This window comes from Silurus aristotelis, assembly GCF_946808225.1.
Source record: "Silurus aristotelis genome assembly, chromosome: 15".
In the NCBI taxonomy this organism is placed as follows: domain Eukaryota; kingdom Metazoa; phylum Chordata; class Actinopteri; order Siluriformes; family Siluridae; genus Silurus; species Silurus aristotelis.
Window position 1 is genome coordinate 13,781,061 of NC_139588.1, and position 25,087 is coordinate 13,806,147.

Below are 25,087 nucleotides of genomic sequence, written 5' to 3' on the forward strand. Positions count from 1 at the left end.
GGAAAACAGTAGCTAGGAGAGAGGAGTGAAGAAACCCACACACTCCGCTCAAGGCTTCAAATAAACTAATCCCTTTTTTAGACGAAGACCAGGCATGAAAATAGGGACGACCAAAAAATTAAAATTTTTTAAATTACACACAGAAGAACCAAACTCATATTCAAACCAACATGCATAAACTTTTTAAAACCGGGTAGGCTTTTGTTCGTGCTGATGTTAAATCCCTCAGTAATATCTTGCACCAAGAAAAAATGGAGAGTTGAATACATAAAAAGAAACATTTCTACGTTATTCTCTGGCTGTCAATAAGAAACTCTTAGCAGCATAGTAGGAACTAGTTGTCCCTGAAGAAGATTAAACAGTTTGCTGAAGGCTGTGGTAAAAGGCACTTTTGTGATAGTTTCATAAAATGGGCCAATCAGTGCAAGAGAACAGAAACAAAAGTGAGCCAGTAAATGACGCTTTTAATAGAGAACACTGTATTTCATCTGCCTACCTGCTATAGCTAGCTATCAATTTTTACAAGTGTTTACAATGGCCAAGTTTTGATTTCAAACAAATAATGCTGGCTAGGCTGTTTTGTTTGGCTAGTTCCAAAACCATATCCTATTACCATAAATAGTCAGTAAAACAACACTATAATACAGCGATAGTGACACACAGTGGCGGGCCGTGCATTTGGTACCTGGGTCTTCAGTGAGGACTAACCCGACTTGATCCACCTCTTAATACCACCACTATCACTTCGCAATTATAGAAACCATCATTACTATAAAAAACCGCAATATAACAACACGTGGCATTACAGAGAGAGAGAGAGAGAGAGAGAGAGAGAGAGGCATTACACATATGGAGGGTGAATACCGTTTTACTAAAGCAAGAAACCCAGTTAAGACAACTCCAAACATACTATATACAAACTGCATACACTACAACCGCAACTGTGCACATCTGGAGCAGTTCAGAATCAATATTTGTCTAATAACATGACAAACACATTAAAATCTTAACAAAATACAACCTACTGCAGACTCATAATTTGCTCCGCTCCTCAAAGACTGTAAGCCAGTGGTGCCGCTCGTATTCACTGGTCTGGAAGTGGCGAACAAACCCTTTCCCGGGCTGAGACATGCTAACTAGCTTCGGGGTTGGCCGACCTCCTCACAATGTCTAGCTTTTATTGAAAATGGATTTTTAAGTATGTCCGAGACCGAATCAATTTCTCTTCCTCGTAGGCATAAAAAAAAGTCTAACTCAGATGTATTAATGTGTGCAGAGTGCTACAGACATGTTTGCCCGTCGAACTTGGCTGTAACAGTTTCTCTCTGACCAACCAATCAGAGGAAGGAAAAATCTTAAGGAGACTATGGTAAAAAGACAGCAAAACAGACTTTGAAGGTGCTGGGCAGATTAGATTGACATGGCAGCACATAAAAGCTGAAATATGATTGGACAAAAAATCTAACATCCACATACACGTACTGGAAGCAGTGCAGCCAAGAGAAATGCTACGAAATGAAAAGGTTGGGAATAAATTAATACAATTTAATGGAACAAATATTAGAATTTAGGTTGTAAATTCTATGCTTCTGTTTAGGCCAGCTGAGAAGGTTTCGCCCCTGCTGACACATCATACTCACGTCTTTAAAAAATTTACATAAAAATATTAATTCCTTAAAAGTTTTAGTATGTTTGCAAAAACAGTCAAATAACTTTCTTTCGGCTTCTCCCATTAGGGGTCGCCACAGCGGATCATCCGCATGTTTGATTCGGCACATGTTTTTACACTGGATGCCCTTCCTAACGCAACCCTCCCCATTTATCCGGGCTTGGAACCAGCACTAAGAGCGGCTGGGGTTGGTTCCCTGCCTGGGCAATGAACCCGGGCCGCAGCGTTGAGATCGCCGCATCCTAACCACTAGACCACCAGGGGACATGTGCAAACACATTCAAATATTACCCTTTAATGTTATACTGCCACAGACATAGTAGTAGTGCTTAGCAGTACAGTATGTATTTATATTGCACATACATAATTTTTCCAATTTTTAACACTGAACACCAAAGCAAAGAAGAGCACAAGTAGACTAGAACATCGATTGCAAGAGATTTACACACAGCAACATTTTTGTATTGATATTTAAAATGTCATCTAATGCATATATTTCTATGTGCTTGCGGTTTTCAGGTACAAAAGAATAATTTTTTTGAAGCCATTACAAAATATAGTGAAGTTAAATCTTAACATAAGATAGGAGGTGACAGAAAGAGATTATCAGTGTATTAGCTGGCACTGGCTCTTTGTCACTGACAGTCTGAAATGGATTATAGGTTTTAACAATGTGCTGAAAAGGGTCATTCCATGTTGGACGGTTATCATGCCCTGAACTTTTCACACTATTTTCTCACTCATGCTGAGATGAATCCTCTGAGTTGCTTATTTTTGGCACAAACAGAACAGGGTACTTCCTATTGTGAAAAAAGCTTTCAGGCACTGTGGCAATGTGAAAGGAAGGAATCATCAGGGAAGGGATGATCAAGAATGGAATGATGCATGCTTTTCTACATTGAGGCAAGCAAATCAGAGACATGAATATAAAATAGACACAGGATGATACAAGACCAATCAACTCCTCTCAGGCACATCATACACTTTTCTCCATGACCTGATTATCAATAAAATTAAAAGTAGGTCAGGTGCCACCCAGTACATATATACCAGTTATCACTGCTTCTTGATTTGATTGTATGTATATGATTGTGGAACTGGTAATGTGTTAATATAATTTCTTTATTATTTCAAGAAGCCATCAATTAACCAGCATATTGTAAAATTACTTTGTGTAAGTGTTTATTCAAAAAGCTCTAAACTTTACTATGAGGAAAGGGGTATAGTCTACAGTTTATGTAGAAGAAAAGAGTTTAAAAGTAGACTAAAGGAGGTCCTCTATGTCAAACTGAAACTTCTACTATCCACCCATCCATCCATCCACCCATCCATCCACCCATCCATCCATCCATCTGTAATTGGAGAGGATCTATCCTGCATCATGTATTGACAGTGTTATCTGTGCACAATGATTCATACCTCCAGACTCCAATCACAGTCACCTGACCCCAATTAATTTTATTTTATCCTATGTCTGACATCACATATAAAGATCTGATATAAGAGAAATATTTAACTAGCGAAAAGGCAAAGAACCTTGAATGACTTTATGGTTATACACAAGTCACACTGACTAGCCAGGCAGTTCTGGTGTCAGGACTGACAGAAGTTACACTAAATACCATCACTAAAATTGAACAAGTTGTTTGCTGAGTAGGGAGACAGTGATGGCAGAACAAGTCAGTGTCACTGACATCCTTTTTGCCACAGGCTCAGTCCTGTCCTGGGACTCGCACTCAGAACAACAGGTTTGAGCAAAGATTGTCATTTTTCTACGGAAAAACTTTGGACCAGTAAGCTTAAGGCCAGGGAAATAACCCAGGTGTTTTAGCATTCAATGTTTTAGCCTAAGGTTTCTATTGATTTTTGGATGGAAAAGTTTTATCACAGAGGAGACATCTCACTGCAGCAGCCACTCTGAGAAACTGTTATTGCAGACATGGCAAAAGAAGTGTCAAATTCTATCTGCAAAGGACCGGTGTGGGTGCAGGTTTTCCTTATACTCAAGCAGGAGGCACACCTGATTTCAGCTGTTTAATCAGATGAGCTTGGTTTTCAATAAAGTCAGGAGTGGCTTCTGCTTAGTTAGAATGAAAACCTGCACCCTCATCAGCCCTTTTGCTATAAGACTGGAAACCCCTGGACGAAAATGTTCCTGTCCAGATATTTTAGTGCAGGTCCCTCAAACCTTGTGATTTCATTGTCATTGTTTGTCTCATGTTCTCGGTCTCAGGATTAGTATTTGTGGGTGTCTTATATTAAAGCTATGAAAGGTGTCACTATAAACAACCCTCCAATGTCAATTTCACATCAGTAAACTTGAACTGAGAAAGAGCAAAAAAAAATGTGGACACTCTAAACAAGAAATTTTGGCCCAGGTTTGAGTTTCTATATAAAATTTGTTCATCAACACATGAATCAAGTACAAGCAGCAGGTTTGACCCACAATGGAAAGGTGACTAATGATCAAGGAAATGGAAAGACAGCATTAATCTTTGCAATACACTTTTAGTGCATGCTCATCCTTCTCCACCCATGTGTATGTGATTTTCTTTCCTGCATTACACTAAATGCCCCACTTTTAAAACAAAATTGATCTGCAATTACTTTTAAAGAGGGAAACTTTAATGGAATTGTGCTGTGGATTCGTTCAGCATCTTGCTGATGATATTTTCTGGAGAATCACTTTTGATGGTTATTATCCACTTACCTCTCTCTCGCTCTCTCTCTTTCTCAGAAAAAAAAATTAAGGAAGGGAACATCTGAACATATTCATCCTAAAACTGGGAATGTAGTGCTACATAAGTTACAGAATGGCTATTAAAGGTGCTAGATTTAACATCCTTCCATTAGAGCCACTTGTTTTCTTGAATAAAGGTCATATCTGGCATTAGCTGACAATGACATCAGGTGACATTCTTCCGCCATCACACCACTGGCTCGAGAAAAATCCTTTTTCTTTTTTTTTCTTTTTTTTTTTAATAGAGCACTGTAAAAGCCATGTATGTAATTAAGCTTTTTCACTGACATTTTTGGCAGGCTACCTACAGATGGGTGAAAGATTAAAGGATGCTTAGATAATTGTACATACTGACCACAGCACCAAGTCATCCTGCATTTATTCACCTGAACAGTAGCTCTTCTTTAAACAGCTCACTAATGCATAAGCATTACATTTACTAAATGTGTGATCAACCATAATTTTACAACCCTACTGATAACTTTTCCATTTAAATCTCTGTTCTGATTGCAAGTTGAACAGTTGAGCAAGTTGAACAGTTTTTATGACTGCAACTCCTGCTGCCTGTGTCCCAATGATCCCAGCTACCATTATATTTTTTTACATGCCACTAAGCACAGTGGAATATTTATTTGTTAATTGTAGAATGCAGGAAAAATGCCAACAACATTTCAGCTTGGGTGTGTTTTGTAAGTGAGTCTGGGACAATAAACTCATTTTAACCTCACCAGTCTGCATTATTATTTGCTTTGTCAGATCACATCTGCTATCTGAATTTGTGCTTGGTTTTTAAAGGGTAATCTGGTTCTGATTAAAAACACTCTTCACCAGACACCTAAAATAAAATGGGAAATAAGTGGACATGTAGCAATTTTTAAATGAGTAGAAGTATAAGTGTATGAGTATCTGATTTTCTCTGTCAATTCTTATCTTTTGTAAACCTTCTCAGGTAAAACGATCGCTTAGAAAAGACTAGCAACTGCTCCCCTGTGTTTGATGCTGCTACTTGAGAATTTTTTATCATTCTATCTGGCAATGCTTTTTCCGGCTGCAAAAGCCACCTGCTCTGGTTAAATTGCTGGGCTTTTCACTGCACATCTAATTTACAGAGCTTAAATAACCTTTCCCTTTCCTGTAGCAAATCTTTGAACTGCCTGAAGACTCTGCAGTAGGCATTAATTACAGCTATGTCAGAAGTCAGCACTAAAAACCGACAGGTGAAACTCAGCCTAATTAGGGGTGTGCTATGCTTTCTTAATGACCACAGACCATAATTAGTTTCCAAAGCAATCAGAATTCAAAGTGTACATGCCTAATGATTTCACCTCTCACTTGCATGAATTAAACTGTAACATTTTCATTAGTTTGGTGTGAAAATACTGCTTCTTGAAAAGTTTGGCTGTCTATGTAGTTGGATTCTTGTTTTAGACCAATATTAAAGGCTTTGCTAGCCAAGTGTGCTCACTAGCCCGCTGATGTCTGACCTCTAAAGCACAAACGAAAGGATCAGTTTCCTCCATTTAACAGCCTGACTTCATAAGCTCCAGATCAGCAGGATTTGAAGTGATCAGGGTCAGACAATCCCCTGCAACCCTCCAGAAACAGGAAAAAAGCAGAGCTCTGGCTTTCAATAAATGGATTCCTAAAGGATATGTTTTTAAACAGTAGGGAGAATTTGGTGCTTATGAACCTTCGGGAGTTGGACTTTTAGAAATAGCAAAAATGCTGGAATTCTGCTCTGTTTGGAAGTGTTGAAGTAGAACTGGTAAGCCTCTTGTACTTATAAAACCTGGAAATGCTCACACAATCCACCCTCACTGCAGTGGATCATCGTTTGAGTAAAGAATTTCACTGCAATATTGGGTAAATAAAGAAGAAAAATATTAAAGATTAAATAAAGTTCCAAAAGGGCCGTTACCCTGTACTTTTTGCTTAATAAACAAGATGGCAGTGTGAATGGATTTAAAACCTTATTTCATGGAGCTTTTAGCCAACAATCTGCTTATACTTAGCTAGCACACACCAGTGGCAGCACTTTGGTGAATCACTAGCCTTTTATTTAATAGTAATCTAACACATACTAGCCATCTTTAGTTTAATTATCTTAATGATCATAATATTTTTCAGTTCACTCCAATTTGGCATAAGAGCAGGCTAGAATAACTGTCTGATACAAACTTCTCTAATTTTCTTCTAATTAGGAAGGTCATCCAGCGTAAAACATGTGCCAAATCAAATATGCAGATCACGAAAGAGAATTTCATACTAGATCGGTTGAGGCCCAGGTTACCAACCACTGCCACAGGTATCGTTAGAAATAGAAAGGAAGACAAAGAGACGTGGTGGTGGAATGAGGAAGTACAGAAGAGCATAAGCAGAAAGAGGTTGGCTTTGAAAAGAGGTTGATGAGAACAGTAGGCATGAGTACAAGGAGTTGCGGCGGCAGGTAAAAAGGGATGTGGCAAAAGCCAAGGAAAAAGCATATGAGAAGCTGTATGAGAAGTTGGACACTAAGGAAGGTGAAAAGGATTTGTCCCGATTGGCCAGGCAGAGGGACCGAGCTGGAAAGGATGTACTGCAAGTTAGAGCAATAAAGGATGGAGATGGAAATGTGTTGACTAGTGAGGTGAGTGTGTTGAGAAGATGGAGGGAGTATTTTGAGCAGCTGATGAACGGGGAAAATGAGAGATAGAGTAGGTTGGATAGTGTGGAGTTGGTGAAGCAGGAAGTGGATAGGATTAGTAAGGAGGAAGTGAGAAAAGGTGTTGGACTGCATCACGAATCAGCTCTGAGCCCTTTTCTGTTTGCAGTGGTGATGGACAGGTTGACGGACGAGGTCAGACAGGAGTCTTCATGGACTATGATGTTTGCGGATGATATTGTTATTTGTGGTGAGAGTAGGGAGCAGGTTGAGAAGAGCCTGAAGGGGTGAAGGTATGTGCTGAAGAGAAGAGGAATGAAAGTCAGTAGGAGTAAGACAGAGTACATGTGTGTGAATGAGAGGGAGGGCAGTGAAGTGGTGCGGTTGCAGAGAGAAGAGGTGGAGAAGGTGGAGGAGTTCAGTTACCTGGGGTCAAGAGTGCAAAGTAATGGAGAGTGTGTTAGAGAAGTAAAAAAAAGTGCAGGCAGGGTGGAGTGGGTGGAGAAGAGTGACAGGAGTGATTTGTGATAAAAGAGTATCTGCGAGAGTGAAAAGGAAAGTTTATAGGACTGTGGTGAGACCTGCAATGTTGTTTGGTTTAGAGACAGTGGCATTGAGTAAAAGACAGGAGGTGGAGCTGGAGGTAGGAGAGCTGAAGATGTTGAGGTTTTCGTTGGGAGTGACGAGGATGGACAGGATTAGAAATTAGTTTATTAGAGGGACAGCACATGTAGGATGTTATGGAGACAAGGTGAGGGAGGCTAGATTGCGATGGTTTGGACATGTGCAGAGGAGGGACACAGGGTATATCGGTAGAAGAATGCTCAGGATGGAACCACCAGGAAGGAGGAAAAGAGGAAGAATAAGGAGGAGGTTTATGGATGTGGAGAAGGAAGACATGCACGTAGTTGGGTTGAAAGAGGCAGATGTAGAGGACAGAGGGGTAAGGAGACAGATGATCCGCTGTTGCAACCCCTAATGGGAAAAGCCGAAAGAAAAAGAAGATGAAAAAGAAGAAGAATATATGGTTTTTGGGTTTAGTACAATAGGTTCATATTCCATCCCACTATATGTGTGCTGTCAAATGCTTATTTTTTTCTAAATGCGGCCAAAATTTGTATTACATTTGCAACCATTAAAACACACATATGTATGAATATCCATTTTTAAAGCCAATGTTTAAATCCTAGAAGCATGTAATATTGCATTCACACCATGGCTGAATTATTATAATCTATATCATAATTATTATAATTAAGACATGCTTACAAATTTTACTTGAAGCTGTTCATCTCCTAGACTAGAAAATGAGCATTTACCTCAGAAACACATATAACATCTAAATGGAAAGTTAAAATACACTACTTATTATGTGGTCAATATTAGAAAATCATAGGGAATGTTTGACAGACACATACAGAATTAAATACTAGCATTATACTCCTACTCACATTAGAGCTATTTGATATAAAACTTTGAATTAAATAATATCAAGCATAGACCACCAACTATATAGTTGGCTAATATTCAGTGAAAACTCCACCGTGCTTGAATTCATTTGCTTCTCATGTCTTTCTTACTTTCTCCCCCAATTGGTTGCTGGATCATTGATGTCACTATGTAGCTTTCAGAATTGTTTGAGTTACCAACTGAGCTTGATATTAAGCTTGATATTTTGAAGATGTTAAAGAATTGTACTTGTTGAACGTTCTTAATTAACATCATTCTGAGATGACATGAAAGCACAAGTGTTTGATTTGTAAAATCTGCCCCTAAATATACTGCTAATGAGCTAATTAGACTCCTATCAGGAAAACAAATAAACACAAAGGCTGCACTGCTGTTTTAGGAAAACACTATGAAAAGAAATTACATAGTGCTCTAGGAGTTTACCTGTATTGTATTGCTGCTATGCCATAGGTTCTGGCTTGTCTTAGAAAACTGTCAATTAAATTCCAATTACCTCCAAACTGCACTAACCTTGACAAATGAGAGAAGAGAAATGTCATATTACCTCAGTGATTTATCTGAATAAAATATTCTTCACACAATCCCCCAATACTGTCAGCCCATATTCGTCTGATTTATTGCACTAACATCCAAGATCACTGAGCTGACAGAAACTATCGAACAGAAAAAAAGATAAGATAGAGGAGCAGCATTTATGCACAACCGTAATTCCATGTAATAAGGAAGGTAAATAGGACACGTTCATGCCTCTAAAATCATTGCAAAGTGGAAGATCTTTCATCTCTGACACTTAAAAATTACTCTTCTACATTTCATTCAGTGACCCTTCATACATCTAATCAAATGAATGGGCTTTTGATATTGAAGACACTGTGTTTAGTGATCTAGAAAATCTTTAAATGCATGAACATTAATCCATTTGAAATTAAACTGTTAATGTTAATAGACAGAATTGCAGTTTTGTTAAAACTGTTTTATTTAGGAATATAATTTTTATTCACAAATATAAAATCTGAGACAGGTAGATTTGTTTTACATTCAATTATAAATAACAAAACCATAATTTATACTTCTCTAGAACTTGTTTCGGCCATGCCCTTCCGGATGCTTTTTAGGTATGTTCTCTAAATGAACTATGAAGTCTTCTAGGTGGCCATTTATACTGAAATCACATGATACTTAAACTGCATAAAGGTGAACTGGTCATGTGATTTTAGGGGTAATTAAAAATAATTTAATAATTTATTTTTACAGCAGTAAAAATCGTAAAAAAATAAATAAATATTGTATATATGTTTGCAAACTATGCAGATATTTCTCAATACTTTAATATCATTGGCTATTTTTCACTGATTGATGACATGTAAACCTAAATAAGTTCGTTCAGTTTCAGGCACAATAGTTTTGTTCTAATGCTTATAATATAATAATAAGACATTATTTGTTTTATTAATTTAAATTACTTTAGTGTTTGGTTTGCTAATATTGAGGAAGCCTCAAATCTTCTCATTCAGTTTTTTTTTATTTATCTTTATCTTTTTCATAAAAACTTTTATAAAACACATTTAATCATTTTTCAGACACGTTTATCCTAAGAACCTTCCAAATGAAACAAAATTAATTTAAATAAACAGACTTGTTTATTGGACCATTAATGGCTTTTCTGAGATTTGAACATAACGTTTGGTTACCATTAATGCCGTAAAATCACTGTGTTGTAACTGTGAATCGTGTCGCTTTAATTAAAAAATAAAAATAAAACAAACAAATAAAAATTGTTTTTTCTAATAATTTTTCTAACTATAACTGTGTTTTAGTCTGTGGCATAACACACCAGTATTATAATTTATTTACTGATAGTTGCACTGAATTGAAGCATCTGCCAAAATTACATAAATGTAAATATTATGAAGATGACCACAGAGGAACCAGTGGATATGTGATCATGATTTGATTAACTAGTATCTTGAGAGCACCTCAGTGTACTAAATGTATCATAACAGTGGGTGAATAAAATAAATCCTTCCTCAGTTTTTCAGTGCATTCAGAAACTTAGAAGATTAAAGGACATTGTCCCTGCCCTCAAATTAAATGACTGATTATGTGACAATAATTGCCATCAGACACACCTGAAATTGCTACAGTATCCAGAGCAAAGAAATTACCTAGTGACCCAAAAGACCTTCAGACATCCAACATGTGATTAAATGAAAGGTTTCGTCACAATTAATGCTCAGCAAAGGGGATTTATTGTTTTATAATGAATTTGATTACAGGGATTAAGAGGCTCAGAATTGATTTTGAGACACCGAGTGCATCGAGGTGGCAAAATGTGAGATTATTCAAAACCTGTTTTTTTCTTGAAAGCTTGCCAAATAAAGGATTGTTAATAAGAGGTTGATTATGAATATCAATATCCACTCATGCTGTTACAAGATGGAAGCGGGAAGATTTTTGAAGGAATTCCCTACCCGAGATTTTTCCCATTAAGACGTTAAAAATCACAATAATTTTTTATACAAGCAATTAAAAGACGTTGATCAAATGGAAAACTAAATATAGCTAAAATAAAATAATGTAGAATTCATTGATTAGTGAAGCTGTTTCCAGAACAAAGTGAGAAAATAGTATTTCTTCCACTGATATCATATTTGCTTAAGCAAAGGGTACATTATGTACATTTGATTTGAGCCTAATGACATAGACTAATCACATGCATCTTTAGTGAAGCGTGTTTAGATGGATCATTTCCTGCCATTAACTCTGATCTGTAGCAGATCCTTACGCATTATCAAAATCAGTTACAGAAAGTACAGCTCAGACTCACATGCTGGTGAGGAATCCATCTGTTAGCTCAACGTGATCACACATTTCTCATTCATCAGTGTCATGTTCACACTTTCAAATCTGGACTACTTTTCAAGAGACAGGGAAAAAAGGGGGAAGATTGTGGTTGAAAAAGATTATGTGAAAAATATTACTGCCAGCTGAACAAACGCAGACTATTTTCCTGGTAATAATAACGGCAAAGGAGTCCACAGATCAGGTTAGCTTGAGAACACTTCTGTATTCTGTCACGATTCTTTGTAATGCATTTTTAAATTACATGTTGTTATGGCTACTTATAGTTAAAGTTATTACTATACTGTTGTTATTATCAGCAAGTGTGTTTAAAGAAGTATACAAGCAATAGGGTGTGCTCTTTTAGACCAGCTGTTGTGATACCACAAAAAAATACAATATAAATTGTAAATGAATCAACCATCATACTAATATGGAATGATTGACAGTTGTGCAAGTGTATTGAACTCTCTGATATTAACTGACACGCTCTGAAAGCCACATTCTCCTCCTGATCTTGAAAGGCACACTAATGTTGCATTCTCACTTTTTTATTAAGGTAAATGGAGAATATTTTGAATTTGAATTATTTTTTATTAAGTAAAAAGTGGGATTCATGGGAAAATAAAGTTTTCATATTTCTGGTTAAAGCTAAAAGTATCTTCCAACAGTTCTGTGGTGAAGATTACATCAGCTTATTTTGTTGCTTTGCTCATTTAACACACAATTTCCCAACCCTTCCTATTATTCAGTTGAGAAAATACATAACTGCTTAGCAGAGAAAAGTGTATGCTAAATAGACACCCCTCACTTGTACCTAATAAAGTGCTAACCTGGTGATATGATGGCAGGTCAAGGGGTCTCAATGAGAATTAAAAACATCTGAAGCATTATATTAGTACTGGCTAATTAGTATCAAGCAATTGCTTCTCGCTAACATGCAGCATGTCATACACACCAGATGGTGCGTGTTTATTGTGAGCACATTACTTGCACAGCTGATGAAAAATGTCCAGACTGGATTTTAATATACATATATGAACTTTGCACATATAGTCTGTTCACTGCAGGAGGGGACATGGTAATATGCATCACCCCTAAAAGCCAAAAGCTATAACCTGCTGTTTTTAAAATTTCACTGCTCAGTTCAGTGTGCTTAGAGGGCAAAAACAATGGCTCAGTTTTACACTAGTGTTAAGCCACTGTCTCGGTCTTGCACTCAATAAAGATATTTCGAGTTGTGCTCAAGTTTATATATATATATATATATATATATATATATATATATATATATATATATATATATATATATATATATATATATATATATATATATATTAAAAAACAATGTTGGCAGTTAAAATTTACTCATAAAACTATTTAAAAACAGCACAAAAGCAGATGCAAATGGAGTAAACAATCCCAAATACTAGAAGATACAGTAAGATATAATTATATTATAGCCAGTTGCCGAGCATTACACTAAAGATCTGTCATACCTTCTAAAATATAAAATGCACATCATCAGTCCACCACTGCTTTTAAGTCCTCAATCATTCTCCCATCCACTGGAAACACGATAAGAGCAACATTTGTTACAATTTGTTTTTGTATTTATTAAAAATATTTAAGCATAAAAGATAAGCCCACCTTTGCAGAAATAATGGTAGCAAAATTTAGGCATCTTCCAGATGATACAAATAGCATTCGACGAGTGAGCTGATGCAGAAATATTAAAGTCAAATGCAGCAAACCTTGGAGAGTGTTCTCTTCTGCAATTGTATTATGCCTTCCTGGAAAGTGGTATAGCATGAGAGCAAAGGCAAATAGGGCTTTGTGCATTTCACATAAACACCTCCAGCAGGAGTTTTACTTTTAGCAGCCATGGTCTTGTTCTTTGAAGGACGAAGCCAAACTCCCTGCAGTATTTCTGAGGTTGACAGATGGACCACATGGCACTCTTATAACCAACACACAGAAACTCTCAATCAGCTATGTCTAAAAAAAAAATCCTACCTGTAGTATTTAAAATAGAGAAACACATTTAATTGATATATGAAAGCATGTACATAGACAGTATCTTGCCAGAATGTATGGGGCTGTGTCTGATGTTACAGAGAAAATAAAAACATTTAGGTTGCAAATGAATGTTAATAACTTTGGTCTAAACTATACATAAGCACACTAGTGGTTAGTTTATCACAAGAGGAAATAAAGAAACTCTTACTTGAAATTCCTCGGATCAGTTACACAGTAGCCTAACCACTAAAAGATAAGCAAGTGCTTCTCTATTACATTTTGAGCATACCTGTGGCTCCTCTGAAGTGGTAGGACATACATTAATTTGCATTTAACAAAGTCTTTTGGTTTCACCCAGCAAGAGTTTGAACTTCTAACAGTTCCAGCTGTCTGATAGATGCTGCCAAACACTCTGCCAAAAAGTGTGCAGCAGGACACAGGGCCTGGATGCTGTGAACTGTGAACTGATTGTTGATACAACCTCATGCGGATCAAGCGTAGTTTTTGATTATAATGTACTACTTTGGATTAATTAATAGGTCAGAGGGGCTAATCCATCTTAATGCTAAGATATAAAAAAAATCACAACTGCACTGTATTCCATTTTGCAATAGAGACATTACAGTAAATATAACATTTCCTGTGGAGTGAAAGTAAATAATAATACAGAGAGATAAAGCCATATACAGGAGTTTAACCATAGATAAAGACAAAAAACGAATCTATGCTGAAATTATAATCCAAGGGGGACAAAACAAACCCTTACTTAAATAGAGCAATAACCTTCATTTAAAATGCTGTGTTTGTTTACAGTAGAATTAGAGATGCGTTCTGCAGAATGTTTAGTTACAGTGGCTTTGGGAGCAGAAACCAAAAGCCAATTCATGTATCAACATTAAGGACAATGTATTCCATACAAATAACAGTTATTAATAATTTCTTAATTATATATAGAGCTACAGAGAGTGTCAGGATATTACTCTGGCATAGTTTGTGGAAGTAATAATTCTACAGAATTAATCTCCATGGAGTGACTGCATATAAATCATATTTGTACAATAATTGTAAGTACAATCCTCCTAACCAAACTCTGCAATAATACCTGTATCTTGTTTCTAATGTGATTACTATCATTTGCAAATTTCATGCAACATTTGCAAACTACTGGTTAGTCCATTTGTCATTGTAGTACCCAAACCCCAGAACACCACACGTCATAATCACTCTCAAATGGGTCTAAATTCAACTTGATTAACTTTCTCTCTCATGTATCCTTACTGCACCTTCCTTTTTGCTCTTATTAATTTGCATATTTAAACCCCAGTGTGTTCTTTGGCTGCCACAAAGCATAAGATCAAATTTGTTGCCATACACAACTGGTAACTGTCTAGTTACCTTTTTATATTAGCCTTGTCTGCACTGTTTACTGATTGCTTGACTCATGCCTGTTTATGACCTTAAACTTGCTACACATTTTTTATATTTGCCTGCCTGACTCTCGAATAAAAACATTAACATTAACCTGCATTTGCATCCGCTTTTGCCTCATGGCATGACATTATCGTGCTTGTGTGTTGCTATTTGTTCTATAGCCTACATGGTTTGAAAAGTATCTTCTGTTTAATATTATGTATCTGATGCTCAATGTTTTTGCTGTTATGTTGCACTTTCCACAATAAAAGGTTGTGCCTACATCTGTTTCTGTCTAAAATCCCTGACAAAAACAATGGAAATGGTTAAAACTCAAGTGTTTTTAACTCAATCATCTTACAATCTTTTTCACAATGTTTTTTCAGAATTTGGGTCAGGGTCAAACCCAACCATAGCATTGACTGTAAAACCTTATAATGTTATGAAAAGTACAAAATAATAACTAATTCCAAAATAATGGAAATGTAACTACTGTATAACTATTATCTATAAAAATGTAGAACGATAACTATATATTTTGTAAGTAATAAACTTATGGATTTCTTCATTGCAACATGTAATGAATTCTATCCATCTTCTCTCCAGACGAAAAGATTCTTGATCTTGAGAAAGCACAGCTTCAAATAGTAAGTGACAAGTTCCAGCGAGTGGATGGCTTTCCTGCTCTCTTTGTTCACACTGTACATTTTTGTAGTTACTTTGTACAAAATCTTTGAGAGCTATTATATGTAGATATTATTCAAACATAGAAAATATTAAATGTATGCAAAGTAACTGTAACAATAATGTACAGTGTGAACACAGAACAGGAAAGCCATCAACTCCTAAGAATAAAAAAAAAAAATCTAATTCTGTTCTTATGTGTAACAAAAATGAAATATACTCAAATTTAAAACCAGCTTTCACACATGAGCAGATTCAAAGCAAAGCCAACCTTTAAAAAAACATATTTGAATACAGATAAGCACCATGGAATCAGGGATTTTTGTAAATAATTTAGCACCATGGACAGAAATATAGTTGTATACAGCTCAGTATTCCTCTGTAGGGACATAACACGTGAATCGAGGGGAACACTGTGAACTGAGACACTGTGAGCTGCAGTTCTGAAGCAAACCACATGAGAAATAAGTCCTACTGTCTAATGACTATTTCACAACTGAGGAAGCAGACAGGGGCGTTTGATTTGCACTGTAGCTGAAATGGACTCCATGCATGTTGAACGGTCTCTGCTGAGCTGTCCATGACAATAATTTGAGCAGACTTCTCACTAAAAGTCCAGGGTCAATTTCAAACTTTCTGTTTTCATTACAAAGGGCTATAACTGTTTTAATGTCTCGGAGCTGTTAAAGTCTTTCGGTCGGCCAATATTCCAGAAAATTGCCTCATGGGTTTTCTGTTGCCTTCAACTTCCTACTATTGATTTTGGACCGTTAAATGCACAATAGTTTCAGCCCTTTATTACTCTGTTTCCTGACATGAGGCAAGTGGTGAGACTGGAGTGCCTCTTACACTTTTCTTTACCCGGCTTACATTTCCACTGATTTGACCTGCACACAACATCTACGACAAGACATAAAAACATAACAACAGCCATTATGTCTTGTTATTATAACTTATAAGCCAAAATCATTATTGCCAGAACCAGAACACACATCTCACCAATCATTGAATGATGTATTTATTTCACTGCTCCCAATGAGGACATTAGGAAAAGACAGAAGCATAAGATGACAGGATCTTAGTATTTAGTGTTTGTTAATGTATTGCTGTCACTGTATATAACAGTTCTGCAAATCATTACTCATCACTATCTGTCTGTAAACTGAAAATGAAAATGTAAACATTATGATACTCATCCCATGACATCCAACATGGCCATTTTCCATATGCATTTAACATTCTGCTATATATTTTATTTGTATTTCATTATTTTTATTTAATGTATGCTTTTATTTTGCTTTATTACTCTTTCGTTAACTGTACTGTATTTAAGACTGTAGGCATCTGTGCATCTTTGAGATGGAAACATTCTCTGTCTTTGGTTCCATCTGTAAAGATTGTTACCTGTCAGGAACTCGATCTGCATCAACAATGCTTTGAGAACTTTTCTGTGTGTCCAGGCTCTGAATCACGAGTGCAATCTGTCGAAACGGATAGACACGACATCACCGGTGGAGTGACATCACAACCAGGAAGCTATAAAAGCACATACCGTGGAGACGGCGCAAGCTTCTTTTTGTTCAGAAAGCACTCTGTGTGTATCTGTGTTGCCAGGAAAAGCCAAAGTGGGTATTGGTAAGCGGTAAAATGAAAAATAAGAAATGGAAAGAATGAAATATAAAGGCAAGCAGTCTTTCAGGCTGTGACACACACAGCCTATGAGTGCCTTGTCTGAGAGCGGAGCATGCTCAGGGGTGATGTGCACCCGGTGCCCGCCCCTCCTCAGCACCCTCAGGGGACCAGCTCTTTAACCCTGCCACAAATAGTGCTCCAGGGCATGGCGATCTCCAGCCTCAGCCTCTGCCTAAGAATTTACCAGATGGGGGGGCTCGCTGCCTCTTCAGGAGTGACCCAGAGTGCCTGTGTGGGACCTGGCCTTTGTTCTGCAGGCCTTGTCTAAGCCTCCCTTCGAGCCCCTGTCCAAAGTGCCCTTGAGATTTCTAACAGTCAAGACTATTTTTTATTGGCCATCTCGTTTCTAAAGACAGACCTTCATCCCCTTTCCATGAGCCCCTACTGTCTGCAGTTACCTGCTCTACATGGATGTGCAGATCTCTGTTGAGTCAGTCTTTTAGATACTCTCAATGCATGTTAAGGTAAAACAAAACATAGTTTATGTATTCATTTTTTTTTTTTAATTATTATTATTATTATCTGCTCGCTCCATTTATTTATTTTTTTGTAAGTATTACTATATCCTCTGGGTAATTCCTTAATGGAAATTTAACTAATTGTCTCACATGATGCTTTTAACCCTTGTCATGTCCTCAACTTGTCTTGTAGACAAATAGAGCTGTCGTCATGGTGATTGGAAAACCTTCTCTTCATTCCAGATCCTGACATCACTACCTCTTTGGTTTCAAACCAGCAGGTTAAAAAACTGTATTTGTCAGCTTAGAACGAGTGAAAAAGCATGGAACGGGTCAAGATTAGACACCTGCTCCAACACCATGTCAGTGAAAAAGCACTATATATATATGTGTGTGTGTGTGTGTGTGTGTGTGTGTGTGTGTGTGTGTGTGTGTGTGTGTGTGTGTGTGTGTGTGTGTGTGTGGGTGGGTGTGTGTGTGTGTGTGTGTATGTGTGTGTGTGTGTGTGTGTGTGTGTGTGTGTGTAATACTCACAGGAAAAGAGATGGTAATAATTAGGCATCCCTTTGGATCTGTCTGCAGTGTTTTTGAGACTTTGCTGCTGGATCCATGCTGCACAAAACACACTTCACCTACACAAACACAAAACACAGTCAATAATATAGATTTACAATTAGCCAGGTCCTGTTGCTTTTTCAGCTTTAGGCACTGATATCTACATGCAACACCATGTTCGTTCCAAAAATAGGACAGCAGTAGTGCTACTGTGACAGCAAAAGTTGTTAGTCTTGGAATAAGCAGGGTATTTATTTATTTATTTATTTATTTATTTATATATATACATTTTTTGCTTTTATTTTTATTATTTTATTTTTTTTTACATTTTAACACTACTGACACAGTCAAGGTCACATCACAACGTGATAAAAAGAATGTTTAGGGGAAAAAAAAAAAGATGATGCAAAGGGAAAGAATTCTTTTGGGTGTTTGACTTGGAATTAAAAGGTGATGAACCAGATGAAGGTATAATTGAAAGAGATACAGAAAAAAAGAAAGTGAAAGCTATATTTGCTTTATTTACAAACATTAGTAGTATAAGTCAATATTACAAAGCAGGTAGACTATGGTTTATATTTTCTGAAGGTGACCTGGTAATTATAAGGTAGTGTCTCCACTGGACTTTGTTTCCTAATGCTAAATGCTACTAACAGTAAAAAGCTAGCAAACCTTTGAGTTTTGACATAAACCGTACTCTTCACATGCTCATTCCTATCTTGTGCACGAGTCATTTTTTACATTTATATTTTACAAAATATTTATTTTCAAGACAGCCAGGTGCTGTTAATTAAATGGACTTGATTAATAGATCATAGTGTGACCACCTCTATAAAAGCCCAAAGTTTTAGCAGTATGCTAGTCTAAAGCATTCAGGCAGAGATACTCAAGTTTTAAAAGGCTCTGGTAAAAGTACTGACAATCCTTTTTCCCTCAAGTTAAAGTAAAAAAGTTTGGGCTTTGACACGAACTTAAGTAAAAAGTAGTCATTACTACTACCTGTTTTAGTGTCACGCTGGTAACTGGACCTCACATCATATTAATATATTTATTATCTAATGTATGTATCCAGGCCAAACAACAACCATATAGAACACAATCAGAGAAAAAGATGATGATGATCAGGTGATCAGGAATGTCTCTGTTCTCAGTCATGTTTACATCACTGATGCCCTCTGTCTCATCCTGGTTAACATACTTCTTGTTGCCTTGTTCATTGTTAGCTTCGTAAACTAGCCTAAGTCTGTGGTGTGTGAGAGCCAGGAAATGATACACCAGTGGTTGGTTGAAAAAGCCGCACAATGATATTTCTCTAAAAAAATTTATGAGTAAAAGTAAAAAGTTGTTCGAAAAATAAATAGTAAAGTACTGATACCAGAAAAATCTACCTAAGTACAGTAACGAAGCATTTGTACTTTATTACTTCTCACCTTTGCATTCAGGTTTGTTTTAACCTGTTGATTGTGCGCTCTTTTCTTTAAAAAGAACATTGCAGCATGGCTTAGGTTTGTTGGATCTGAACAAACTACAAGACCTCTGAAACAATATTCTTTGGACAGATGAGACCCAAGTGGACTTGTGTGATCACAATGCTTGGTAAAACTAAACAGCATATCAGCATAAACACCTCATACCAACTGCCAAGGCGATGGAAGGGTGATGATTTGAGCTTGTTTTGCATCCACAGGATGTGGACAACTTGCATTTATTAAGTTGGAAATTAACTCTCCTAAATACCAAAGTATTTTAGAGTCAAATGTGAGGCCATCATTCTGACAGCTAACACTTGGCCAAAATAGGGTCATGCAACAGAACTGTTATCCCAAGTACACCAGCAAATCTACAAGAGAATGTCTAAAAAAAAAAACAGAATCAAGGCATTGCAATGACCAATTCAATGTCCAGACCGCAAACCAAATGAAATGCTGAAATGATGGGACCTTAAGAGAGCTGTTCGTAAAGAAATACCCGAAAACCTTTTAAAGAAGAGTGAGCCAAAATTCCTCCACAACGACATGAGGCACTGACAAACTCCTACAGAACTCAATTACTTCAAGTTATTGATGCTAAAGGTTGTTCGTTTTTTACACATGGATTCTCCATTTCAGCTTGATTTTTGTAAAAAATAAAAAAATAAAAATAACGACAGTGTAATGTGGTTGTATTTACCTACTTTTAAAACCTGATAAGGACCAGGTGACCATGTATCATGTCATGATACATACAAACCATAAAATTCAAAGAAAGTGTACTTTAAATTTTACATGACTGTATGTCAGATTATTACCTACAGATTTTATTTTTTTTTTAACACTGAAGATATTGACCCTTCCATTTGTATTAATAAACTTAAAATGGATAAAATTGATCTATCAAACATGTCTGAGAGCCTTTTGTGACAAAAGGCTTCTAGCATTGTGGATCAAAGGAATCAACCTTTGCTTGGCTTTTGCCCTTTCAAGTTCAATTGTTGGAATTGGAATTCAAGTCCTGCACTCCTAATCCAAAATTCCTCATCCATGATTAAAAAAATCACCTGGGTCTGTGGCCAACTGCTATTCCTCTAATGTACTGTCAACTCAAACAAACATTCATCAATAAGGAATTCCAAGAAGTCTGCCTGCACCCAGAATCTGGGAAACCTGCTTTCACTGATCCAAAATAAACAACACACCACGGGTAATGCACTAACATGCTCTACTTTGGCTGAAGATAAAATGTGCCAGATTTAGCATCCTATTTTTAGGCACGGCCTCAACAACCTACTCCGAGTTGGCATACATGGATGACTCTTTATTTCTCTCTTTTAGTCTTTTTAAGGCTGGAAAAAACAAGGATCATTTTAGACTAAGAACCTACTTGCACTCCCAGGCTTTAAAACAGTAGATGTAACCAGTTGAACCTCTATAATCGAAAATAAATGTATTACTCCCTATAATGCTTTCATGGTGCTCTGATTTACATGTCTTTCGCTGCACTAGTTGACTCAGGGGCAGCTGGTAATTTCATGGATGAAACAGTGGCTCAATTGCTTAATATCCCTCTTGTCCCAGGATCCTTGATGGCACCGCTTCAAGTAGTGTGGGGGAAAAAAAATATTAAAAATGAACAAAAATAATGGTTAAAAAAATAACCAAGCACCCGCATAATTTTATGTTCACTATAGTTACGTACTCATGATCTGCAGATAACTTGAAAGTAAAATGAGCTAATCGCTAATTAAAACCCAGGGTAGGGTGGAGTTTTCACGAACCCTACTCAAACCTCGTCAAAGTCTTAAGGCCAAACCAAGTCTTAGAGTAACTAGGTGTAAGGCTAGGTGTTACAACTGACACACACACCCATCTCAACATGGGACACCTGACATTTGAAGAATACAGAGGCAGGTGAAAAACAAATTCTGGTGGCAAACCGTACGACATACAGTACCTGTTCACTCTTAGCACACTCCCACACTTCCAGCCACTTCTTATACATCAACCACTGAACCCCTTCTGATACATCAACAACCAAGATAACACATCACCCTGGATTTTATTACAGAGTTCTACAGTTCACAAGGTCACATCTTTATCATCACCATAGACTTACCGGTAACTAATTTCAAGTACATGTGGATAGCTAACACATTAGATATATAATGTGGCAGGAGGACACTGTTCTAATCAACTGAATGATGATTTGCAATTTTTTTATCTGATTATCTGTACTGTCAGTCCTTTTTAACATCTAACTGTAATTAAGTAAAAGTTATTTAATGTCAAAGACATAAAGATTTATCTCTATCTATCTATCTATCTATCTATCTATCTATCTATCTATCTATCTATCTATCTATCTATCTATCTATCTATCTATCTATCTATCTATCTATCTATCTATCTATCTATCTATATATATATAGTACAGACCAAAAGTTTGGACACACCTTCTCATTCAAAGACTTTTCTTTATTTTCATGACTATGAAAATTGTAGAGTCACACTGAAGGCATCAAAACTATGAATTAACACATGTGGAATTATATACATAACAAAAAATTGTGAAACAACTGAAAATATGTCATATTGTAGGTTCTTCAAAGTAGCCACCTTTTGCTTTGATTACTGCTTTGCACACGCTTGGCATTCTCTTGATGCCTACTTTGAAGAACCTACAATATGACATTTTCAGTTCACTTTTTTGTTATGTGTATAATTCCACATGTGTTAATTCATAGTTTTGATGCCTTCAGTGTGACTCTACAATTTTCATAGTCATGAAAATAAAGAAAACTCTTTGAATGAGCAGGTGTGTCCAAACTTTTGCTCTGTACTGTATATATAATATATATAAACTTTTGGTCTGTACTGTATATATATATATATATATATATATATATATATATATATATATATATATATATATATATATATATATATATATATATATATATATATATATATATATTTCTTTTTTTACATAGGAATACTGAGGTATGGTAACATAGAAAGTATTTTCCATGCCAGCAATTAGCCAATATATTTATTGATGGATTAGGAGTGATTTATTCCCATCTATCCTAAACAATAAAGCACATGGAGCTTAATAAGTTCATTCTGCAGTTATACATCAACCTAATGTAATGAACTCTCCAAACTCCCAGACTGATTACCTCCCACACACAGTACACTAATGCAACCCACTCTGTCAGTTTTTTGCTTGCATATGAAATCATATTACTCCTCTTTGTATTTCCTTTGTTAATCCTTCTGATTGCAATAGTTGTGCAAATATAACAGACGTATGATCTATACAGCCTGAGTGATGCTTTTCTGCTTGCTGGTTTCAATCAAACTAAATTTATTGAAATAATCTTGCGGGAGAAGTTGCTGCTAGTTTGTGCTAAACAAACTTAGTTAATCTTGTATCAGTGTTGAAGCATACGTTTTTGTTTTTTTTCACTTAGCTGTTCACAGGACTGCCTCACAATCTAAGGTAATCAGTTTTCCCAGTATTCCCATCAGCTGAGACATCCTCAGGTGTGTATTCATAACAATATCATAACATATAAGCAGAACAGATGTCTAAGTTTTAGCCCTAACATTTTCTGCCTGTTATCCACTGCACAACGACTAGACGACTTTTATTCCTTCACAGTAAATACCATGGGAAAAAAATATTTGGACTTCTTCTTGAAAATGACTATGTCTAGTACATATTATTATCTTGTGCCAAACACAATTTCTTCATTCTATTTTGTGATGCACAGTATTTTTCTTTTTTTGGAATCTAACACTTTAACACAAAGCCTTGGCAATGCAGTGTCTCTCAAAAGAGTTCAGGGATGCTCAGAGGTCGATGAAGCAAGGGGTCTGTGAATTTTTTTATTAAAAAAAAGATGCTTGTCAGAGGAGTTGAAAATGAATAGAAAGGATTGGCATGTTCAGAAATGTTCAGCTCAATAAGAGATGCCTAGCCAGCTAGCCAATGTGCTATAAAGTGAGTGTGGCTTCTATGGAATCTACTTCCTCATATAAACATAAAAGAACATTTGGCCATATTTTGTCTAAAAAGTCAGTTCATCTATATGTTTTCCTTGGTCATAGAACTGTTATATAAAAGCAGTATAATATTTGCAATCAGGGTTACACTGAATATTGTTAGAGCTGTAAATAATTATGGTACTTGCCCTGAGATTGTTATATTGCTTAATTAACCTCATTCACAATAGAAAAAGGTTCTGAAACACAACAGAACAGTGAGTGCCTTTTACTATAACTTCACAATAAGCGATCATACAGAGGATCGAAAGACACCGCAGCACTGTGGAAAAGCTTGCAAAAAAACCAAAGCATGCATCAATGACACACAAAATAACCTGATCCACTAAAGCACTCTCACCTGAAGCGTAACTTTAGCTGTTAGACTTATCGCTTAAAAGCAACAGCTTGACCAAATATAGAATATAAATTAGTGCTTCCTTTTTTCAATGCGGACATCCTGAGGTTTAGAAATACCAATTTTTCCTATAATAACAGAATAGTTTGGTTCAAAAAGAAAAATCACATTCTCTAATGCTTTTAGTTCCTTAACATCCTCTATCCATTGTTATCAATAATCATATCAATACAGTGTTAGAAACTACATAGACTTATATAGAGAACAGAGAGTATAGAACAAATCCATACCTTGAGCCAAATCTGTGTACAATGCTAAAAACTGAGTGTTCCCTTACTAGCTACAGTACACCAGCTTTGCAGATCCAGTGCAAAACTAAAGAAAAAACGTCAGACACTGGGCCCTTATTGGTTTTGAGTGACAATATTTGGGGCAAAGGAAACGCTGTGTACATTTTGGGTAAGGACAGCATTGTGTACACGCTGCTCGAGAACTTATTTAGCTTGAAGCCTGAGCCGAGTCTCTTTCAGGCAGTATGACACTGAATATGTGACTCAGCTCTCCCTAAAAAGACCATTCCTAATGGGAACGAAAACCAGCAGAGCATTTTACTTTCACACATGCACACACACAGACAGACACGTGCATACAGGCACAGACACAGACACACGCACACGCACACGCACACACACACACACACACACACACACACACACACACACACACATATACAGTATACACTGCAGCCTCACTGGTGCCTAGAATCCATCTGTCGAATGGATCCATCAATTTGCTCACAATTCCCATCTGAACAAATTAAAATAAATGGCCCGTGGATGCAAATGCACCTGCTCAGCAAAATCTCTATCCTTCTTCATGCACGTGTAAAAAGAACACACAGAAGAACATTAGGAGAAAATAAATATTTAGCATGCAAAAGTGTTTGGCGAACTCATTGTGTGACTGGGCTGTGTCCTGAATATAGATGAAGTCTTAAGAGCATGAGACGAGGCAGGGATTTACTATGG

General features: G+C 36.5%; 1 protein-coding gene across 3 annotated transcripts in view; it reads right to left on the reverse strand.

The window, feature by feature from the left end:
* LOC310737645 (leucine-rich repeat and fibronectin type-III domain-containing protein 2-like) overlaps window positions 1–25,087 on the reverse strand; it is a 133,727-nt gene that overhangs the window by 22,890 nt on the left and 85,750 nt on the right. For all 3 annotated transcript variants that reach the window (XM_083562103.1, XM_083562104.1, XM_083562102.1), the window contains one exon: window positions 18,159–18,256. Coding sequence is in view for 1 of the 3 variants with exons in the window: in XM_083562102.1 (XP_083418228.1) it covers window positions 18,159–18,256 (98 nt within the window). In the remaining 2 variants the exon portion in view is untranslated. The remainder of the gene's footprint in view (window positions 1–18,158; window positions 18,257–25,087) is intronic.